We start from the raw sequence: 18,451 nt of genomic DNA, 5'->3' as shown, positions 1-18,451 counted from the left end.
AAATACCAGATCCGCGTAGCATTACACCACTGAAACCTAAATTTAATGCATCTTTAGCTGAAACAGTACTAATATCTACTAATCTTTGTTTCCAAATTCGATTATTGGTTAGCATCTCTTCAATTTCATCTAATCTTGTATTGGGCAAGGGGATACGGGCGGCCTGGTCCAATTTGACCCGGAATCTGTCAGTATATTTGTTCTTGCATAGTTCATAAATAAAATCATGGAAAAAGAGAACTTCCCGACAGGTGGATAAGCTCTTGATCAGCTATCCGGTAAATAATGGCTACCTTTACTTTAAAGTCAATAAAGTTCTAGTAAAATGAACTTTGCGCAATTTATTCTATTGCATGGGCAAAAATTGCTTGATATCTTGGAACCTTGTTGAGTTGCGATGCTGGCTACTCCATAATTTTTGTACTTCATCCAGACTAAACGTGTATTTACATACTTGATATAAAAGCTCACCAGAAGCTTCTATTTCGAGACAATACTGACTTTCCATCGGCGGTTTTTTATTTTTTGGCCGTCTTTTTTCTATCTATCATTTCTTGGCGGTTCTTGGTCGTTTTTTGCAGCACTAAAAAAGTCATGAAACTCAACAGCTACTGCGAGTTATGACGTAATTTTCAGTGAGGTCGTGTCTTAACAAGCTCTAAACGATCCCGTCGGCTTGATTTTGCTCACGGACCAAAGAATCACTTTAAAACGAAATATTAACCAAATATCAGACTTCTGGGGAATCTATATAAAGATTTCTTCCAATGGAAAAAAATATCGGGTCAATTGCAATCGTAAAATACAATTTATGTTCGAGAATTGTTTACGGTATACGGTACGTTTCAACGCCTTCCTGTCCCAATATCTTTTCCATACCGTTAATGTCTTGCTGCGTGACACCCCATATTCATTTTATCCGCCGTGTTCTCGGGACGCGACTTTTCCGTTCAGCACCAATTTCTACCATGACTGATAATCAGCTTGATAATTCCTGTAGTGCGTCTCAAGGTATTGCCACGTTCGCTGCTGGCTGCTTCTGGGGCGTTCAATTGGCTTTCGATCGTCTTCCAGGCGTGTTAGAGACCTCAGTAGGGTATACACAAGGTGATGTTGACAATCCAACGTACCGTCAAGTCTGTACAGGTCGTACGAATCACGCAGAGGCTATTCGAATCGTATACGACGAGTCACATACGAGTTATGAGTCGCTGCTTCGCAAGTTTTGGGCCATTCACGATCCCACGACACTCAATCGTCAAAAAAACGATATCGGCTCGCAATATCGCTCGGGAATCTATTATCATAATGAAGAACAACGCAAAGTAGCGCTAGCATCGAAGGAGGAGTATCAAAAAAAATGTAGCAAGCCGATTGTGACAGAAATTATGGAAGCCAAACAATTTTGGGTCGCTGAGGTTTACCACCAAAAATACCTTGAAAAAGGTGGACAATGTGCAGACAAAGGCTGTGACATACCAATTCGCTGTTACGGCTAGCGTGCTGCATAATGTAAGGCCAAAGTTTTGAAGATAAGCTCGTTATTTGCTAGCAAAGAATTCGATACTTTTTGTATTCTTTTGTTTGTCAAAAATATAAAAATCATAGAACAATAAGGAGCAAAAAGAATTGCATTGTCTCTTACTTGATTCGAATGGTTCAAGTGTTACGAACTTAGCGTCGAATACTTTCAATAAGCTTGTAAAAGCCTTTCGTGGTTACGCGTTTGCCAGCGGATAGAAAGCGATCAGATAGGTTTGCATCTTGCCACTCTTTCCAAATGCCATATTGCATTGCTTGTGCATGCTTCTCTGCTGCCTGAAGTTTTCTTAATTTTTGTGCCAGAGATGAAATTGCAAATACTCTAGACGAAATAGTTAGCATTCGAACCCAATTAGCAAGAATTAGAAGTATTGCTTACGAATCATAGCTTTCCAGATTTTCAGAAATGCATTCAGCGTAACCACGAGTAACTAATTCGTAAGCCAAGTCTCGTCTCAGAGGTGGCTGCAAAACAAGACAGCAGCGTAGCTTTAGCGCGATAAGTCATCAACGCCCTTCGGAAGTGAAAAAGAGCAACGAACCCTTCGCAGCGCAATATTACAAATCGCCACACTTTTGCTTCCTTCTAAATTAATTCTGTCGAATGTAGCAAAGCTTAAATCAAAAACAATCTGTCTAGCATCAAAAGCATGAACTCACCGTCGTAGCAACTCAACCGTCATGTATCGATGCGTCGATAACAAGTTGGACAGAATCCATTCCTCTGCACTCTCATCTACTTGCACACCAAAGAGCCGAACAGCAAGTAAATTGCTTTCGTTCTTCTCGATGCTCTTACTATCTGTTAAATGTAGTGGCATCACGTCATTCAGAACGAAACGACGGAAAAAGGGTGTATGATATACGTAAAATATGCTCGGGTCTTGTTTCGACTGATTAATCATGCGCACACGTAGCTTTTTGCGCCTCGCAAACTGCCAACATGGAATCTCCTCGACATAATTCAAACGTTTAAACACACCACTGAGTTTGATAGAAGTCACAGCTGCCACAGCTAGTGTGACTATCAGGCCTGCGCGAAACAATGTCAGATGGGAATCGATTGTCTGCTGCGTGTCTGTTATAAATCTTCCAAGATTGCGGCGCAATCCTCTGTCCTTATTCATGCCACTTCTCTCAGACGACGGGGACTGCTGCATATTTCTGTCATCTTTAGATCGCACAGGTGCACACTGTGATTTGTCTGTTGTAATACTCTCAGGAGAGACTACCATGTTAATGAAGCGCTTCTATAGTATGGCATTATCTCCCTTTAGTGACATCGTTGAAGTAATTTCCTTGCAATTTCTTCAAAGCAATATGGAGGGATACGAAGATACGCAATTTTAATTGAAGACATTAACTAATTAAAATGGCGTGAGAATGCCTATACTTTCTCCATTGCTGGAATTCGGAAGCACTAAAACTACATTCTAGATAATGACTAACAAATATTATTGATACAGAACTGGTAAATGTTTATCCATGAAGGATTTCTGATGGGAATAATGTTAAAAATTAACACTGTGGTCGCGATTCGTAACTTTATACTGTGATGAGAAAATACGATCGCAAGACAAAGTACAGTTTCGAAACTTAAACGAGGCTTTGAAGCACATAAATTGTCACGCCCGCGCATCAAAAGCCAGTGATAATGGCTTGTTCTTGTTTTATTTGGCCGTCATAGTTAACAGTGATGCCATGACTTGCGAAAGCTATCGTGATAGCTGGATCTTTTGATATCCTTTTTGATCATCTCAAGCATTCAATAATTATTCGTTTTATGAACATCAAAAAAGTAGACAAAGCTATTTTATCAATCGAATACTATAGATTGCTTACCACAAGTTTTATATATAATCAAGGTTAGCCAGAGCGATATCCTTAAAATACGTAACGGTACAAGCCCAGAGATAGGCACTTAGATCTCGAGGACGAGTCTGGTTCTTTTATAATAATGTTCAATTCACACTAATTCTCGAACGTTATGATAGAGCACATAACAAATATGATTATGCCCAAGTTGACCGAAAGCCTTCCACAGCTGTAGGTAGATTTCTAAACAACACATAAACAATTTTGAGTATTGTTTAGCCTATATTGACTTTAGAGCATCATAGCTTCAAACATGAATATCCTCTAAGAAGCACTCGAATTCTACACGGCATTTCCCAACGTTGTAGCGTTGGATTTTGGAACTGGATCCACTGGTATTCTTGAACTCACTTACGATATTGCTGCCATTCGCGCTGAATTAGCAGTGGACTATATTTACACTGGCTTTAAATAGCTGCACTGGCCCTGTGAACGAACACCACTTGTTCGAATTGAGCAGGTATTTTAATGAAAATCATTTTGCAATTCTCTCCATCGAGCCAGCGAAGTGCCAACCACTACGCACATCCCTTGCCGTTTGCACTTCTATTACGCCATTTCGCTGAGTTAAACGTTTTCTTCTCTTGATTATTCAAAAATCGATATGAGAGCAGCCAACATCAACAACGCCAAGAATAACACCGATCCTATTGCATCAGCCTATCAAAATCAGGATTTACTCACATTCAAGCACGAGACCGAGCCCGGAAACGTGGTGAACAAGAACGATGAGACTTCTACCAAACACCATTACTTTGGCAAATGTCAATATAAGACTGGCAAGTGCTTTAACGAGCGAACCCTTAAGCGCAATGGTGAAGCCCATTCACTTTGCGAGGAGCATCGAATCAAACAAAATATGATTCAGCGACGCAGCGACAGGAAGTACCAGACAGTTCACGCAATTCGTCGTCGCGAACGTTCACAGCGCCGCGCTGTACTGAAAAAGCAAGTCTCAATGGCGGTAGCTCAGCAGCTCTTTTATGAGCACCAACAGCAAAAAACTTTGGGTATTCCATTGCCACAACACCACCCGCTTCATTTGTTGACAGTTAATGCAAAAAGTGATGCTTCCGCGGTTTCTGGTGGAAGTCTAAGTATTGAAGTGCCTATCCAGTCCCCATTGTCGCCGTTAGCACCTCACTCAGAAAGCGGTGGTGCTGAGCGTACCACAGCGTTTCATTGCCTTGCAAATGCATCAACAAAAGTGCCATTAACGGCCGTCAAGGATTCGTCAACGTATAAAAGCGTGTTTAATTCGTCTCCGTGCTCATTCTTAGGTATCGCTGTGCCTTTAACCCACAGCTTAACGACTTTGCAAGATCAGATGGTGGTTCGCAGTAAGGCCAGTGATAGTCTTGGATACGTACCTCCCGTGTCGTGCCTTGGAGACAAGGAAGCATGGAGCGATGACGATATCGAATTTCTTCATACCGTTCTTTTGACGTAGTGAGAGGTGCTGTACAGTAGATGAAGCCCGTCGGCTCATGCTTAAACAAGTATTATAGTGCAAAATTTGCCGGCAAAATGTTGCTGAGTTCCGAAGAATGCAATTTCAGCACAAAGGTGACTGCATGAAGTTGTTAGAACCAAAGTTTTGATTGGCTTGATAAATGGAAATACTGAATTTGTTCGTTTCGTCGTTTGTTAATTTTAATGTAATGTAATTGAGTGAGTTCTACAGTCAAAGGATACACGAAATTGTAGGGGTCCAACCTTGTCCACAATATCTTCATGAGGACATTTCTTAATGCAGAGTCCTTGCCTATCTACGATTGCTGATTGCTTCAAAGGTAGCCTACGGAACCAGGATACTGTATCTACTGAGACAGTGTACACCATTTTTTTACTTAAGTAGAATGGCAACCAATGGTTAAGTATCCGGCTCAATGATTTGTAAGGATAATAGCTGTAAAAGCTTGAGGCAATAATCAGAGACATGTATTTTTTATTTGCTGAGCGTTTGCTGTCAAAACAATTGGCTCTCTGCCGAGACTGGCACCTGCTCAGATCTTTCGGAAGTTTTACAATCAACACAAGGACTTATAAAACTAAAGGATTACGACAAGTAAAATAATATTTATTACAATCCAGAAAACACTTCGCAAAGTAGTGACAGTCACTTTAATTTCTTCTAGCGCTCATTGTAACATGTTTCAGCCGCACATACATGGTCTATCTGCTGTAGAGCTCAGCAACGCACAATGTTAGTAGCTCTCATAATATTTACATCCGCTTTGTTCAAGCACTCAAACACCCTTAGTTAAAACGTTATCGTTTGTGAGTTTTGATGTCATATATACTTCAGAAGATAATTAGCCCCGGTTTTTGTTTTCAATCTAATAAAACTGGTATGCGGTAGAGCAATGCTAGATTTATCTTATCTTATCATCACATTATCATTTGAGTATTTCGCAATCAGAACCCAGCCAACCAAAAATACCCTAGCCTTCTTACGTATCTGGATATCGTAAAGCTACTGAGCTACGTAGACGCGAGACGTAGCCACCAACGATAACAGCACCCAGGCATTCTGTCTGTTTCTGAAGAAAGTTTTCGGATATCACAGATGTTTGATTCTAGAGCTGTAAAGCATATGTTCAATAAAGTTTATAACAGCAAATCTGCAGCAATGATCACAATATAAACGGGACTATGTCGTGTGTTGACACATAAAGCCAGTTTATGAGAAATGATGCTATTTAGTCCTGGTCTAGAAATAATTGATTCCAAATCCGGGCTCACATTTGCGGGGAGGTACTGGATTCAAAATCCATAGGATCCGAACCAGAAAGGGGGCAAACAATCACACCTTAGAATGTATCCAACCTGTCTATCCGCACCCAAATGGATGTGTGGTGGCTGGGTGGACTGGAGGCCCACTGGCAGAAAAGCCCCATAGTATAATTAGGGTACGGAACACAAAAAGTGTCGGATAGCTACCAGTATTCCGCGATATAGTAAGATCAATCCTGGCGCATGAGTTCCGATAGCTTGCACCTCTCTAGATATGATTGATCCAAATATTATTAAAGCAACAAGGGACTAGTTGCCGCGAAGGCTTTAAGTTCCGCTCCCGAGTGGAGCGTACGAGTTCATCTCTGTGCGTTTCTCAATGCGGATTCTTTGCTTAAGACCTTCCTCTGTGCAAGATGCACGGCAATCCGGTTGGGCATGCAGCACTTGTAATCGATCCCACGACCGAGTCGTGAAAGGGGGTATCCTCTTTAGGTGTAGATCATAAGATGTCTAAATGCCTGCCATCGGAACGACTGAACACGATTGAAAAGGTCGATTGCTGGTCTCGAATAGGCCACGGAGCTAGCGGCCCTCGGGTCAGATACGGTAATAACTCGCCTGGTGACGTTCATCAATTATGACAACGCGCTGGTAAGACACATCATGGAGCGCCTCAATCGGGCGCCGGTGAGGCAAATGATAATACCCACCGTGATGCCGATTCAAGATATCTCTTTGAGGACAAGAACGGAGAAAACGTAATGGGGTAAGTACTGTAATGTCCTGTAATTTCATCGTACACTTTAAACAGTTGTATCAGTACAATCCGGTCCAATTGTACAAAATCACTTTGGTGTAATTCGAATTCTCATACCTACGAATTGTTAGTATTTATAAAGAATATGAAGTCTAGGAAAGGAGAGGCTGAAGATACATTGGTAGCTGCAAGTCCGACAACGGATACCGTGTGATAGTCAACGTATTCCTTGATATCAAGCCAAAATAAAGATAGTTGACTCTACGTATATGTTCTCCTGAATTTGCAGAGCAAACCAGATGACTTGCCACAATCGAGGCTCACATTTTCGCTCCTGTTTGATGCGTACAATCCTGCCCACTGTGCGTTTGCTAAATTTAATGCTTTGAGTCGAGGCTTCGTCTATGCGCTTTGCTTGCAGCCCGATATACTTTGTGACACTTGTGGTCAACCCAACGACAGGTCGCTAATCGGCTGTACGCTATGCGGGATTGGAACGTGAAAAGGTCGAGCACCTACTTTCGGATCAACTAGAGTGAATCTTTGTCTATCGTCACCCAATACACAATCAGGGAGCTGGCGGCCAAAGGTCCAGATAGGGCAATTTCTCTAAGGCTTTCACCAGCTACGAGGATACGCTGGCGAACCAAGAGCGTTTAACCTGGGTGTCGGTGGGAACAGATGGTACACACAATGAGGGGGTTGCTTTGAGCGTACTATTCATTGAGGGTTGAGACAGATAAAATCTGTATATCTAGTCGAGGATTGTTGGGGATCATGAATTTAGTCATACTCCAGATAGAGCAAGTCACACTTGCGGTTCCGAAGCTAGAAGACCACGCGCAAGAATAAACACAAACGTATAATATTTCATTCACAGAAAATTGCACTGCGCGGGAAATCATAATGTAGTTAATGTCGTGAGTGTTTGCACAGCATAACCAGACCTGTCCAGTACATTTAAATGTCCTGTCTACCCCCGAACAAGTTCCAGAAGTAGAGCTTTTTCATCTTCACAATGGCACAAAATATGATTTTGGAGGCGGTAGCATTTACCGTTTCCATGAAGGGTTTTCTAGCTGGTGTGACTCGCTCCGAAATTCTCGACATTCACCCTCCCTCGTTCAAGGAAGAGGTGTGTACACAGAGTAATACTTTCGTACAGTGAGGGTTAAAGGAGCAGTTCTATGAGTAAGCCAAATTCGATGAACAACAAACATTATGAGAAGAAAAAGTTTTAAGTTGCTGAGCTGCTCTGCGGTACTCACAAAGGTTTTTGTCGAGTTTGTCGCTGTCATAATATAATACATCTACGCATTGCGTGTCGCATTCTCTCTCAGCTCAGTTGTACGAAGGGCCAGTCACATGCGCACTGTTGCCCTATGAACTCCTCGAGTATTGGACTAGTGGCAAAAAACCATATCCATATTAAACATAGTTTTTTTAAATAATGGAGGTCACACCTTTCACGAAGAGCACAAAACATATGTGGTCACGAGAAACGGCCCTAGATGAACTGATCCTTCTGAAGGAAAGCGAGGCTCACAGCTTAACGTTCGCGATTGTTGACATTACACCCTCGCCTTTGCGAAGATATGAATGTTCAAATAGACTTTTTGTGTCGTGCAATTAGAGACTGTCGATACTTCCGGTAATACCATATTGTAGTCTGTCGAAAACAATTTAGAGTACGCTAAGGCATTGGAAATGACAAATACGAATATAATTGCCGTGCACTCAGGAACAGGGAAGCTGCTATAAGTGTCAAGCATTTCTTTCAAACCTCCAAGTCATTTATGGCTTTAACGGCATGGAATATTGTGTCGTCCCGGGTCTGAGTAGACAGTGATTAGAAAGCCACGAGTCATGCGTCGACTGAAAATCTAACAAAATCTAGATGTCGCGCATATTTCTCCTAATAAAGCATTGTCTGATCATTAACTCACCTTTGCTAGGAAGAAGAAGTGCCTTTGGTGTAGGCACGAAGCTGCGTCAGCTGCGGTGTAGGACATTGACCCAAATTTGACAGCAATGGCATTGGTAAGTGCTTGCGCAGAGCCCTGGAGGCAGAAACTGGAGTGAGTTGCAATCTCAGGATTATGCTAAGAACAGCAATGGTATTCCACGGCCTCCAGAGCGTGTCTTTGCTGAAATAGAATAGAACGCTCGTATGTCGTGACCCTACAAGTAATTTTCTGGGCAGCAGAAAGGAGCAGTTGTAAGCTGGTGTTTCTTGTGCCGAGGCTAGTAGAGAGCTGTATCAAACGGATTACACCACTCCCTTTCCAGAACTATTGGGGGTAATGAGTAAATTTAAGTCGCGAGTAGAAATCAGCCCTGGAGATAGGATGATAACGTCACGACGTGGCGGCACTAATTTTGTATTACTGACTGGATAGCACATCCACACGAGAGTGACTCTTAACTTATGAACGTAGTGATCAGGCAGCCTCAGGAAGTGTATGTCCTCCCTTACTTCGCTCATCAGGAGCTTATATAGAGCTAGAGATATATCCCAAGGAATGTGTGCAAGAAATTCATTACGATGAGCTTACCGAAATGATACATTATGCACCGGGGAAGGATCCGATCTTGTCATCAGTCATGGATGATCTTTCAGCGAGGACACTGGTAGCTGAGTTAGTGAGGAGAAGGGAAATATTATCTTCAGCGATCCTTGTTATATCGAATTGATGTCAAGAGAGCCCATGAATAGAGTAGTGCGTCATGAAGTCAACTTGGTTCTGAACCCCTATCACATTGCACGGCACTAGCCCTTTCCAAGGGAACAGTGTGTTGTCACTGACGCTTTTTTCGTGCAAAGCACGAAGCGGTACTGGAGAGCGACAGTACATTTTTTTACCCAGCGGTAAATTTCTGTGTCGGATAGGCAAACAATATGTGCGTATTGTGTATGCTTATGATCTTCAAAATGTCTCCAATATATTGGCGCAAATTTTTAATTACTAGAAATAATTTGCTACAGAACAATCCTTGACCAGCGTGATTAATATTATCAACACTAATAAGAGTTGGTGAGTTCCTCATACTGCGGTGTGTACTTTGGGCAGAAGCTCATCATGACACGCGAAGTGTCTGATACACCAGCGACGTACATAGTCTAGCGGTGCATCTGTTTATGCCAGTTCGGGACTTTGAACAAATTTATCCAGACGATATCTTCGCCCACAGTCATATAGAGCACAAAACGTCGGATATAAACAACCAAATTTACCACTTGGAAGCAGCGCTCAAATGTATGCGCTCAAATAAATAGTATAATCTTGTGTGCTGACTTCTTACACATTTGTATCAAATATAATAACATACAATCGTACGAATTTCACATTGCATTTCTGTGTTTCATGAAATTTTTAATGTTCTAGTCTCCTTGAAGATGATGAGCTTCGTAAAAGAGGCGTCCATGGTATGTGTGGGTTTCCAGCCACTAATCCAGTAATAGAGACAATATGGTAAACGCATATTATTCTAAATAGAATAAATCCAGCAATATGTTTCTTTTGAAATTGCAGTGCAAGTTGAGGGTCACTATTAACCTTCGGACATAGAGCCAAGCTCAGAAGTGCTCAAGTACAGTACCATGAAGAATTACCATGAAGAAATACCGATACGGGTAGCCATTGGTTACTCACCTTACGCTCTCAGTTCATAATGCCGATAGCAAGTAGCTGTGAAGAGTGTAACTCTAACTCTGATAGTTTTTCGCTATGAAATACGGTGCAGCATAAAGATGTTATGAGTCCGCGTACTTCGCACGCCCTGCGAAGGTGCGCATATTATCTAATAATTATATAAAAGTTTATGAGTAGTATGCTAATTCAAAAAAGTTACATTTATATAGAATAGTTTCAAGTTTTAATTGATAAGAAAATGAATACAATATCTCGGTGATAAAACTATAAAATTGGGATGGAATGTTTTGATATGTTTCCAATTAGCCTGATGTCTAATTTCTAGATTAAACATGAAGTTTTGCTGCCATCAAAATGTGAGTATTTATACCTTCTAGTTTACTTATGAACCTCCGATGGCGAGACCGACAGCCTCCTTTCTGCTCGCTGAGACTGCGGTACGATTACCATCAATAATTATTCTGCTTTGACCGTCTAAAGGGTTCAATGACGTATCTATCATGTGATTTCTTTTCTGTCTAAATTTCAAGGACGAATTTATTGAGCTCGAAAGTGCGCGGCGATGGAATCAAGCACGTCGAAAACGTTGGTCAGCAGAATTTCGCGTTGTAGCTCACAAATCGCATCTTGAAGAGAAAGTTGCTCAAGCTCGACGACATAAGTTTTTGCTTCGTAGTGACAACAAAGCTTCGATATTGGATATCATCGACATAGTGAGAGATCTTGCGAATGAAGGGGTACACAAAGACATTAAAAGTGAAGGTTTGCAATGTAGCTGGAATTCAGTAGAGCGAGATCGAATGAAAGCATGGGCTTCGGACGTTGAGAAGTTGCTTTGTGAATTTAAACCAAGTGTAAATCATCTTAATGATCCACTGTTACAAATTGTTGAGTTTCTCCAATTTCTTCTAGACGGCGATGTATGTCTTGCTGAAGCGAAAATGTACGCTGGGGCACTCCTTGAACGATGGGATCGTGCGGGTGTATTCAGTGTAGACTCTATCAGCGATGGCGATAACAAAGATAATAATGTCACAAACGAATACCACGATCCCAAATGCGAAATTTCGAATCCAAATCGAGCAAAAGACAGCCTTTTGAATCTGGCACGACCAGATGCTTATCAAAGCGTTCGACAACGTGTTGCAGCACGTATAATTAAGCGTCATGTAATTACTTGGAAGCGATCAAAAGATTTCTTAAGCAAGCGCGTGACCGAGATCGAAATTGCTGAAAACAGGACAGAACAACTTTTTCAAAGTCCTCGGCTAAAAAATGCAGCTTTTGTGAACAGCAACATTAAAGGGATTAAACATGATCTTGCACTGACACAACGCAATCCTAAGCCGAGATGTAGCGATTACATCATTTTCAACGACTTACGACAATATTCCAAGTACATGGCTCTCTTTCCTATTGATCAGGCTCTGCGTTCTGTAGAGGATGTCAGTCGACGTCGCTACCTTTTTCTCACGCGCTGTGCAATTAAAATACAAACTTTGTGGCGTCAGGTTCGTGAAGCCGTGCAAACGCGTCGACTTCATCGTGCATTCGAAGATCTACTCTTGCAACAGAATAAAGAAGATCAAGCCAGGCGTAAAGCAATGAAGGAAGCGAAACGAAAAAAGTCAATTGATGCAGGAAAACCGAAGATAAGAAAAGTGTTCAGAAGGTCAAGCACTGCAAAATCCTCCATGATCTTGCAAACAAGCTCAAAGTTGACCTATACATCCAAAGATAAGATTCTTAATGAAAGAACGACGACACAATCGACTCGTGCACCATCATCAATTCTTAATGCGATGCCAAAACTTATTTCTCCTTCCGACCCACCTAATACTCGCGGCAGCACAATTTCGGCGCCTTCATCAACTTCACAAAACAACCAGCAATATTCTGCCATTGGCGGTACGAGCAACAATGATAGTGGTGACATCAATGCAGACGTTGAGAATGTGTGGAAGCCCGTCATAGAAAATGATGCGGCGGACTTAATCTTACCAACTGCTCTGAACGACACTAATATCCTTCCTCCGCTTGATAATATTCCAGCTAGTGCCTTTACAGTATCAAATATAATGTCAACGAAGAACACGTGGGAATCTTGGTCAGATGACGAAGTAGAAGCGATTTCAACTGAAGATCTGCCCGCCATTGAAAAAATCGAACCGGAGACAATCCTTAATATCGAGGCGAAGGACAATATTGCGAAAATTGAGACAGAGGCTAATACTGAAAAATCCAAGACGGAGGCCATTTCCGAAAATGTCGACACAGAGATTATCAATGAAAATGTCGAGACAGATAATCAGCTTGCTTGTATATCAATTCTTTCGCAGCCGACAAGTCCAGTGCTGCCTTCTATTTCCCAGATGAAGGTGGTTGTTACCATCAAAACGAGCAATGAGCCTGAAGCTGCAGGTCGCCAATCACTTGACACTGAATTTACGACGTCGAAAAGCAATCAGAATCGACCTCAAACGAAAATGAGTAATACACCACCTTCATCGCTTTCGTCAGAATCCACAGTCAAGAATCACATTGGCCCATTCTTTGGAGCTGCGATGGCGCCTTTTGTTGATACCGAAATAAGCAAAAAGTCGCAGGTTAGTATTTCTACAAGGCCAAAACACTTGTATGAGCTCGACTTCAACAAAAATGATAGGATGGATGCTTCATTTGTTCACGTCACAGATGCTCGCGGACTGTTACACGAATTTAAAGAGCAGCTCGAACAATATGATCGATCACCGGCTGAAGTGATTCCGATTGTTACAGCTGAAGTGAAAAGTAGACAAACAACGTTTGCCAGACTTCGAAGTAACATTGATTCGAAAGAACAAGGCATCAACAATCACGAACGCGGACATTTGTATGATCATCGCTTAAAATCAAGTCAGAGTTCTCATTCGAATAGCAAACCAATTCAGCTGGAGTACAAAGGTACGATACTCAGCATTCTTGTACAACGCTTCAATCCTGACAATCCAGAATGTTTACGAATAGACTCTAGCTTTCAACGGGAGACTATCATTCGTGAAGGTCTAATGGAATCCTCATCAATGCCCGTGCAACCAGAAAAGAAATTAAAAAATGCAATTGGACTTAGCGACTTAGAATCAAAGGGAAGACCCAGCTCTCAATTTACAGCGCTTTTACAATCCTCCGAACTGCCCTATCCTCCTGTCGATCGCTATCGTCCTCATTACAGGAGACAAATCAAAGCAAATGAATCAAACATCAGCTCAACTAAATTAAAATTGATCGATTTGGTTACAAATAAAGCTGTTGATGATTCGGAAAGATATTATGAGAATACATTGCTGCGGCGTCGGTCATCAACCACAACTTATCAACAAGAGATCGAAGAAACAAACACTTTGCCAAAAAATCACAAAGATATTGGCATCATAAAAACTTCGGAACCAAATGGACAATTGTGGAAACGCAGCCGAAAGCTGCCAGATATTGCATTGGCCCAAATTCGCGATCGTGCAATCCATCACCAAGGAAAGTCAAATTTAACTGGACGAACTTCTATTCGACTGGTCCGGAGAACCATCGCACCCAGATCATCTGAAGCTCAACCGGAGACAATATTGTTAGTTGGTGGTGATGTCAAAGATCACAACGGTGTTGAAAGTTACCGAAATACTGGCAGAACCGAAGAATGTGAATCTTCTGAGGTCGTCAAAGGCAACATTGAAAACTACGAAGGTGTCGACAGCAAACAATACATGGATAAAGGTGCCATAATCGAGAAGTTCGAGCGTCTGAATCTGCTAAGTCGCGAGCGTGAGCTCAGTCATCATCGCACACAGCTCACTCAGCTTCAAAGCGACAAAAATGTAGCTTTAGAGCAAAATCAGCGACGCACAATTGCTGCTGGTCAAGAGCTTAAGCATAAACAGCAGCATATTCGACGGGAACGCGAGAAGAGCAATGTGAAAAGTATGAGCGAGGCAAGCAAATTCAAATTCTCTGAACTAGTTAGTTCGTCTGGATGGCAAATCGACAAAACCGACAAGGGCATGAAGAACTCGACACCTCGACGACTGCGTGTGAAGACACGAGAAGTTAAAGCAATTTCATCTCAAATGCTTTTCGATGAAGACAGTGAGAAAGTCGAAAATAGTGCGAAGGAAGAGGCAAAGATTGAGTGCAACACAAAGCAGCAAGAGCGTGACGCTGCATTCGTAGAACTTTTAACGCAGTATCTTGGATTATTGCAATGTGCACCAGAAGAATTAGTTGGCAAATTAAACTAAAGATGGTGTTTCAAGCTTTACGTATATGTGGTCGACACACAACGTACTGACTCTAAATTAACAACCGAGTACTCAACGAGCAACCTGCACCACCAGGTCCTTCCAATATGGATGCGTCCGGTTCGGTCGCTCCTGATGACGAGATACTTACACTTACATTGCATGATGTCGAGGAATCCGAACGGCGTCTACCACCTAAGCCACGTGCTACTGTTGAATCCTCTTTTGAGAATTTTACTCACGAGAATGCAGAATCGAGTGAACATCTGTCCATGCCACTAACACTTCCTCCTTCACCTACACTGCTCCCACTGGGTTCTTCACCGTCTTCCACTGTTTCTCATCATCGTCAACACCAACTAAGTGTACATCAGTATTTTCAATCTGTAAACGGGAGCGCAGGAGACTTTAACACCGAGATGCAGAATTCTAACGAAGAATATCGCCGCTTAACTGACGCAATTCAATTAAGCGTACCGTCCATGACCGGTTCTGGAACCGGTACAAATGAACGCTTAATTGGACAGACAAATGACCAAGACATTCCATCCACTTCGACTCCTTTACGCAAGAACAAAAAGAGGAAACAGGGTGCGAACGTCAGTATTGACTTGCAGACCAAGATTCGCCTTATTGAGGTAGCTGAACAGTATCAGTATGATCCCAAAAGCTCCAGTCGAAGTAAACCAGACGGCGGTTTACCGAGTCAATGTAGGGAGGTTGTGAATGGTATTCGATTGGCTGAACAGTTTGGACTTAACAAAAGCACTGTGAGCCGCATACTTAAACGCAAAGAGGAGTTTAAAAAAGCGTATTACAAGGACAATGTCTCTGGCTGCTCCAAGCATATTAACAAAAAGTCTAAATTTGAAAAGCTTAATCGACTCGTTGAAAATTGGTTTGACATGAATCGAGAGAAAAATGGCACAATAACGGACACGTTAATTCGTGAAGTTGGTAAGAGATATGCACAGGAACTTGGTATTGAAGATTTTCGAGGGTCCAATGGTTGGGTGCGCAGCTTACGCAATCGAAAGCAACATGCTGCACGCAATATTGTGTCGATTGAAGAGCTAGAAAATGAAAAGAGGAAAAAAGAGAATGAGGCTATTGCACGTATGCGAAGTATGTTTCCAAATGGTGTAAAAGACATAGCTGGATTTTTCAAGGACTTGTCGACATTTTTAGAAAAAGACGGTGGTGGAATGAACGACTTTGGTGATGTGAACAGCAACCCTTGCAGTAGTTCTAATGGTAGCGCAAGAGATGCGGCTGTTATGCTGACCGGCGCGTCTTATACGGATATGGACGACAGTACACCCCACGAGGATGACGAACGAGTCGCTGGAGAGTCTTTAAAAAAGAAGATGATCGACTCACTACGCGTTTGGTCACAAGAGCTTATGGCGTCTGAGCTTGCTAAGCTTAAGAAACGTATGAAACCACGGCAAGCGGCTATTTTGTAGCGATGTGCGCCAAACAAGCAATAGTTGGTTCTGTCATGATAATTTTGGCACTTTTTTATATACCCTATTACTTAAAATTGCTACCCCAGTACCGAAAACGAAGTCTCGTGTCTGATACGAAGCATGTCTCTAATATTTCTCCATCTATAGTAACTCAGCGATGTCTTCACGTCGACGAAAATTCTCGACGAGGATCTCGTGGACACCAGAAGCCTCAGTAGAGGATGAAACCTCCAATCGACATGTAGACAGCAGCTCTTTGCCACAGAGTTGCGACGAGCAGAGCAGTCTGACAACTCGTTCATTACCTTTAAGCCGAGAATGGCCCACACATGGCAGCTACTCTTCGATATTTGGGTGATCATTTCGGTGATTTATAAACAATTTCGGTGACTTAAAATGATTTACAAACAGAATCGGGGGATCGCTTGTAAATTACTGCGCATATTTTCGCGACTATTGAAAAAGCCAAGTTCTTTGTTGTCATGGTGCGACTTTACAGTGACTCAATAATACCAAGTGACTTGTCCACTCAGCGAAGTATTGGAGCACGTGGGAACCAGCTAAGTAGAACGTTAATCTCTCAACCTACCCTTGAGTTGCAATTCGTTTTGAGCTTGTTAAACTATTTTGAGGGATGCATGTAAGTAGACGATGAGATCACCGAGTTGGTGCTGACAGATACAAGATTATTATTCGTTCAGGATGAGGTCAGATAGTACTGAATACCGCGAATAAGCCGATGTTGTATCCGATTTCCAAGTAGTTCAAGGCCACCTTTTATCCTTCGCTGAAGGAATCCACGAAACGACTACAAGGGACCCGCCACAAGTGTTGCCCCAAAATCGGGATGCCTGTTATGAGATCGCCTAACTCCTGGAACGACACTGCGTGACGAACCAATGACCCATACCAAGGGAGCAATGCTTTAATTTTTCTTTCGCGCAAAGTATGAGACGATTTTGAAAATGAAAAATCAAATCTATACATACAATGCCGACTTTCTTTCTGACAGGGCTAACGGCAGGCGGCAAATCGTGCATGCTTTAAGCCCACATTTCGGCGCAAACTTCAATTTTTAGAAAGGAGGGCGTGCAGATTAGCATACTCAGTATAGCGCTCTTGGCTCACTTGATAGGCATTGCTAATTATGTTGCGAGTACGGACTCATCTTACTACGAGATAATACTTCAGCAACTATCAACTGTCTAGTAACGTCTCAGTAGTTTGAAATTAATTTTTGTTAGGGTTTATTGCAAAAGGTGATACAAACAGAAAATATTCGCGAGATGTGATACAATTGTGTTTTAAACACTAGAAATACGAGACCTGGTAAAATTACCGAGTGTAGCCATTCTTAGTTCACCGTTACATTGAAGGCGTGTGCCATGGAGATGGAGAAATTCAAGCAGAAGAGATGGAATAACGGCAAGGAGGCTGTGCGAGCAATCAAAGATGTCGCACTAGCCAAAGGAATTGTGCAATCATATACACATGCATCGTTTGAAGGATGTCACTAAATATCTGCATCGCTGTAGCATCAGTACATGATGCGACCTTGTTTAGTGACTAGTTTGAACTGGATTTTCCTGACTTTGAGACTGTGAATCTGAGCGTTAGCAGCCTAGTTCCGAGTTGCGAGGTTGTGGTATGGGTACCTACATGATGTGGTAATCTGCTTGTGAATTATGGAGGACAAATGATCCATGGATAAAATTCGGTTTTATGGTGATAATGCATTAAATAAAGCCGCAAAGAAGTATTCTATTTACCAGTATCAATTTAGAAAAACACCAGCAACCTGAGTCCTGGAATGTTCATAACATCTAGCATCCTGGTGTGCTTACCGTCCATCCCAGTCAGCATGACAGTTTCTTAACCAAGAACACGCAAATTCTTACGATCTGCAATGATCACATTGAAATTAAATAGGTCTTCACGGTATGATGTAACGGATATTTACGAATAGTGATCGGTCTTTTATTTATTAGTAGCCTCAAGAAATCGACCACTTTTGACAGGAGGTCTACAATTCGTAGAGGGCTACTATATCTCGACGACATCAACGTCATTTAGGGCTTGGTCGAGTTCGTCTACATTGAACGGATCATCCCTTATTTCACTGTCGGCATTGCTCCACCTTTGCCGAAG

At 42.0% G+C, this 18,451-nt stretch overlaps 5 protein-coding genes across 5 annotated transcripts; 4 read left to right on the top strand and 1 right to left on the bottom strand.

Moving 5' to 3' along the window:
* Window positions 1–968: 968 nt before the first annotated feature.
* PHALS_12079 (peptide-methionine-s-oxide reductase) lies at window positions 969–1,499 on the top strand (the record flags this gene model as incomplete). Its single annotated transcript, XM_024727553.1, has 1 exon — window positions 969–1,499. The coding sequence occupies one exon, from the start codon at window positions 969–971 to the stop codon at window positions 1,497–1,499; it is 531 nt and encodes a 176-aa protein (XP_024578119.1).
* Window positions 1,500–1,674: 175 nt separating this feature from the next.
* Window positions 1,675–2,777, bottom strand: PHALS_12078 (Staphylococcal nuclease (SNase-like), OB-fold; the record flags this gene model as incomplete). The annotated part of the gene is made up of 6 exons (XM_024727552.1): window positions 1,675–1,864; window positions 1,922–2,007; window positions 2,085–2,139; window positions 2,203–2,344; window positions 2,409–2,435; window positions 2,486–2,777. 6 exons carry the CDS (start codon window positions 2,775–2,777, stop codon window positions 1,675–1,677), a joined length of 792 nt encoding a protein of 263 aa, XP_024578118.1.
* Window positions 2,778–4,021: 1,244 nt separating this feature from the next.
* PHALS_12077 (uncharacterized protein) lies at window positions 4,022–4,867 on the top strand (the record flags this gene model as incomplete). Its single annotated transcript, XM_024727551.1, has 1 exon — window positions 4,022–4,867. One exon carries the CDS (start codon window positions 4,022–4,024, stop codon window positions 4,865–4,867), a length of 846 nt encoding a protein of 281 aa, XP_024578117.1.
* A 6,094-nt stretch (window positions 4,868–10,961) lies between these two features.
* Window positions 10,962–16,300, top strand: PHALS_12076 (tigger transposable element-derived protein 6-like; the record flags this gene model as incomplete). Its single annotated transcript, XM_024727550.1, has 5 exons — window positions 10,962–11,003; window positions 11,097–13,509; window positions 13,573–13,764; window positions 13,852–14,816; window positions 14,915–16,300. 5 exons carry the CDS (start codon window positions 10,962–10,964, stop codon window positions 16,298–16,300), a joined length of 4,998 nt encoding a protein of 1,665 aa, XP_024578116.1.
* Window positions 16,301–16,632: 332 nt separating this feature from the next.
* On the top strand, window positions 16,633–17,038 carry PHALS_12075 (uncharacterized protein; the record flags this gene model as incomplete). The annotated part of the gene is made up of 4 exons (XM_024727549.1): window positions 16,633–16,657; window positions 16,715–16,730; window positions 16,803–16,943; window positions 17,005–17,038. The coding sequence occupies 4 exons, from the start codon at window positions 16,633–16,635 to the stop codon at window positions 17,036–17,038; spliced, it is 216 nt and encodes a 71-aa protein (XP_024578115.1).
* Between the last annotated feature and the right edge of the window lie 1,413 nt (window positions 17,039–18,451).

The sequence above is a fragment of the Plasmopara halstedii genome (assembly GCF_900000015.1).
Source record: "Plasmopara halstedii genome assembly, contig: Scaffold_614, whole genome shotgun sequence".
NCBI classification, from domain to species: Eukaryota; Oomycota; class Peronosporomycetes; order Peronosporales; family Peronosporaceae; genus Plasmopara; species Plasmopara halstedii.
This window is presented reverse-complemented; position numbering and strand designations above follow the sequence as displayed.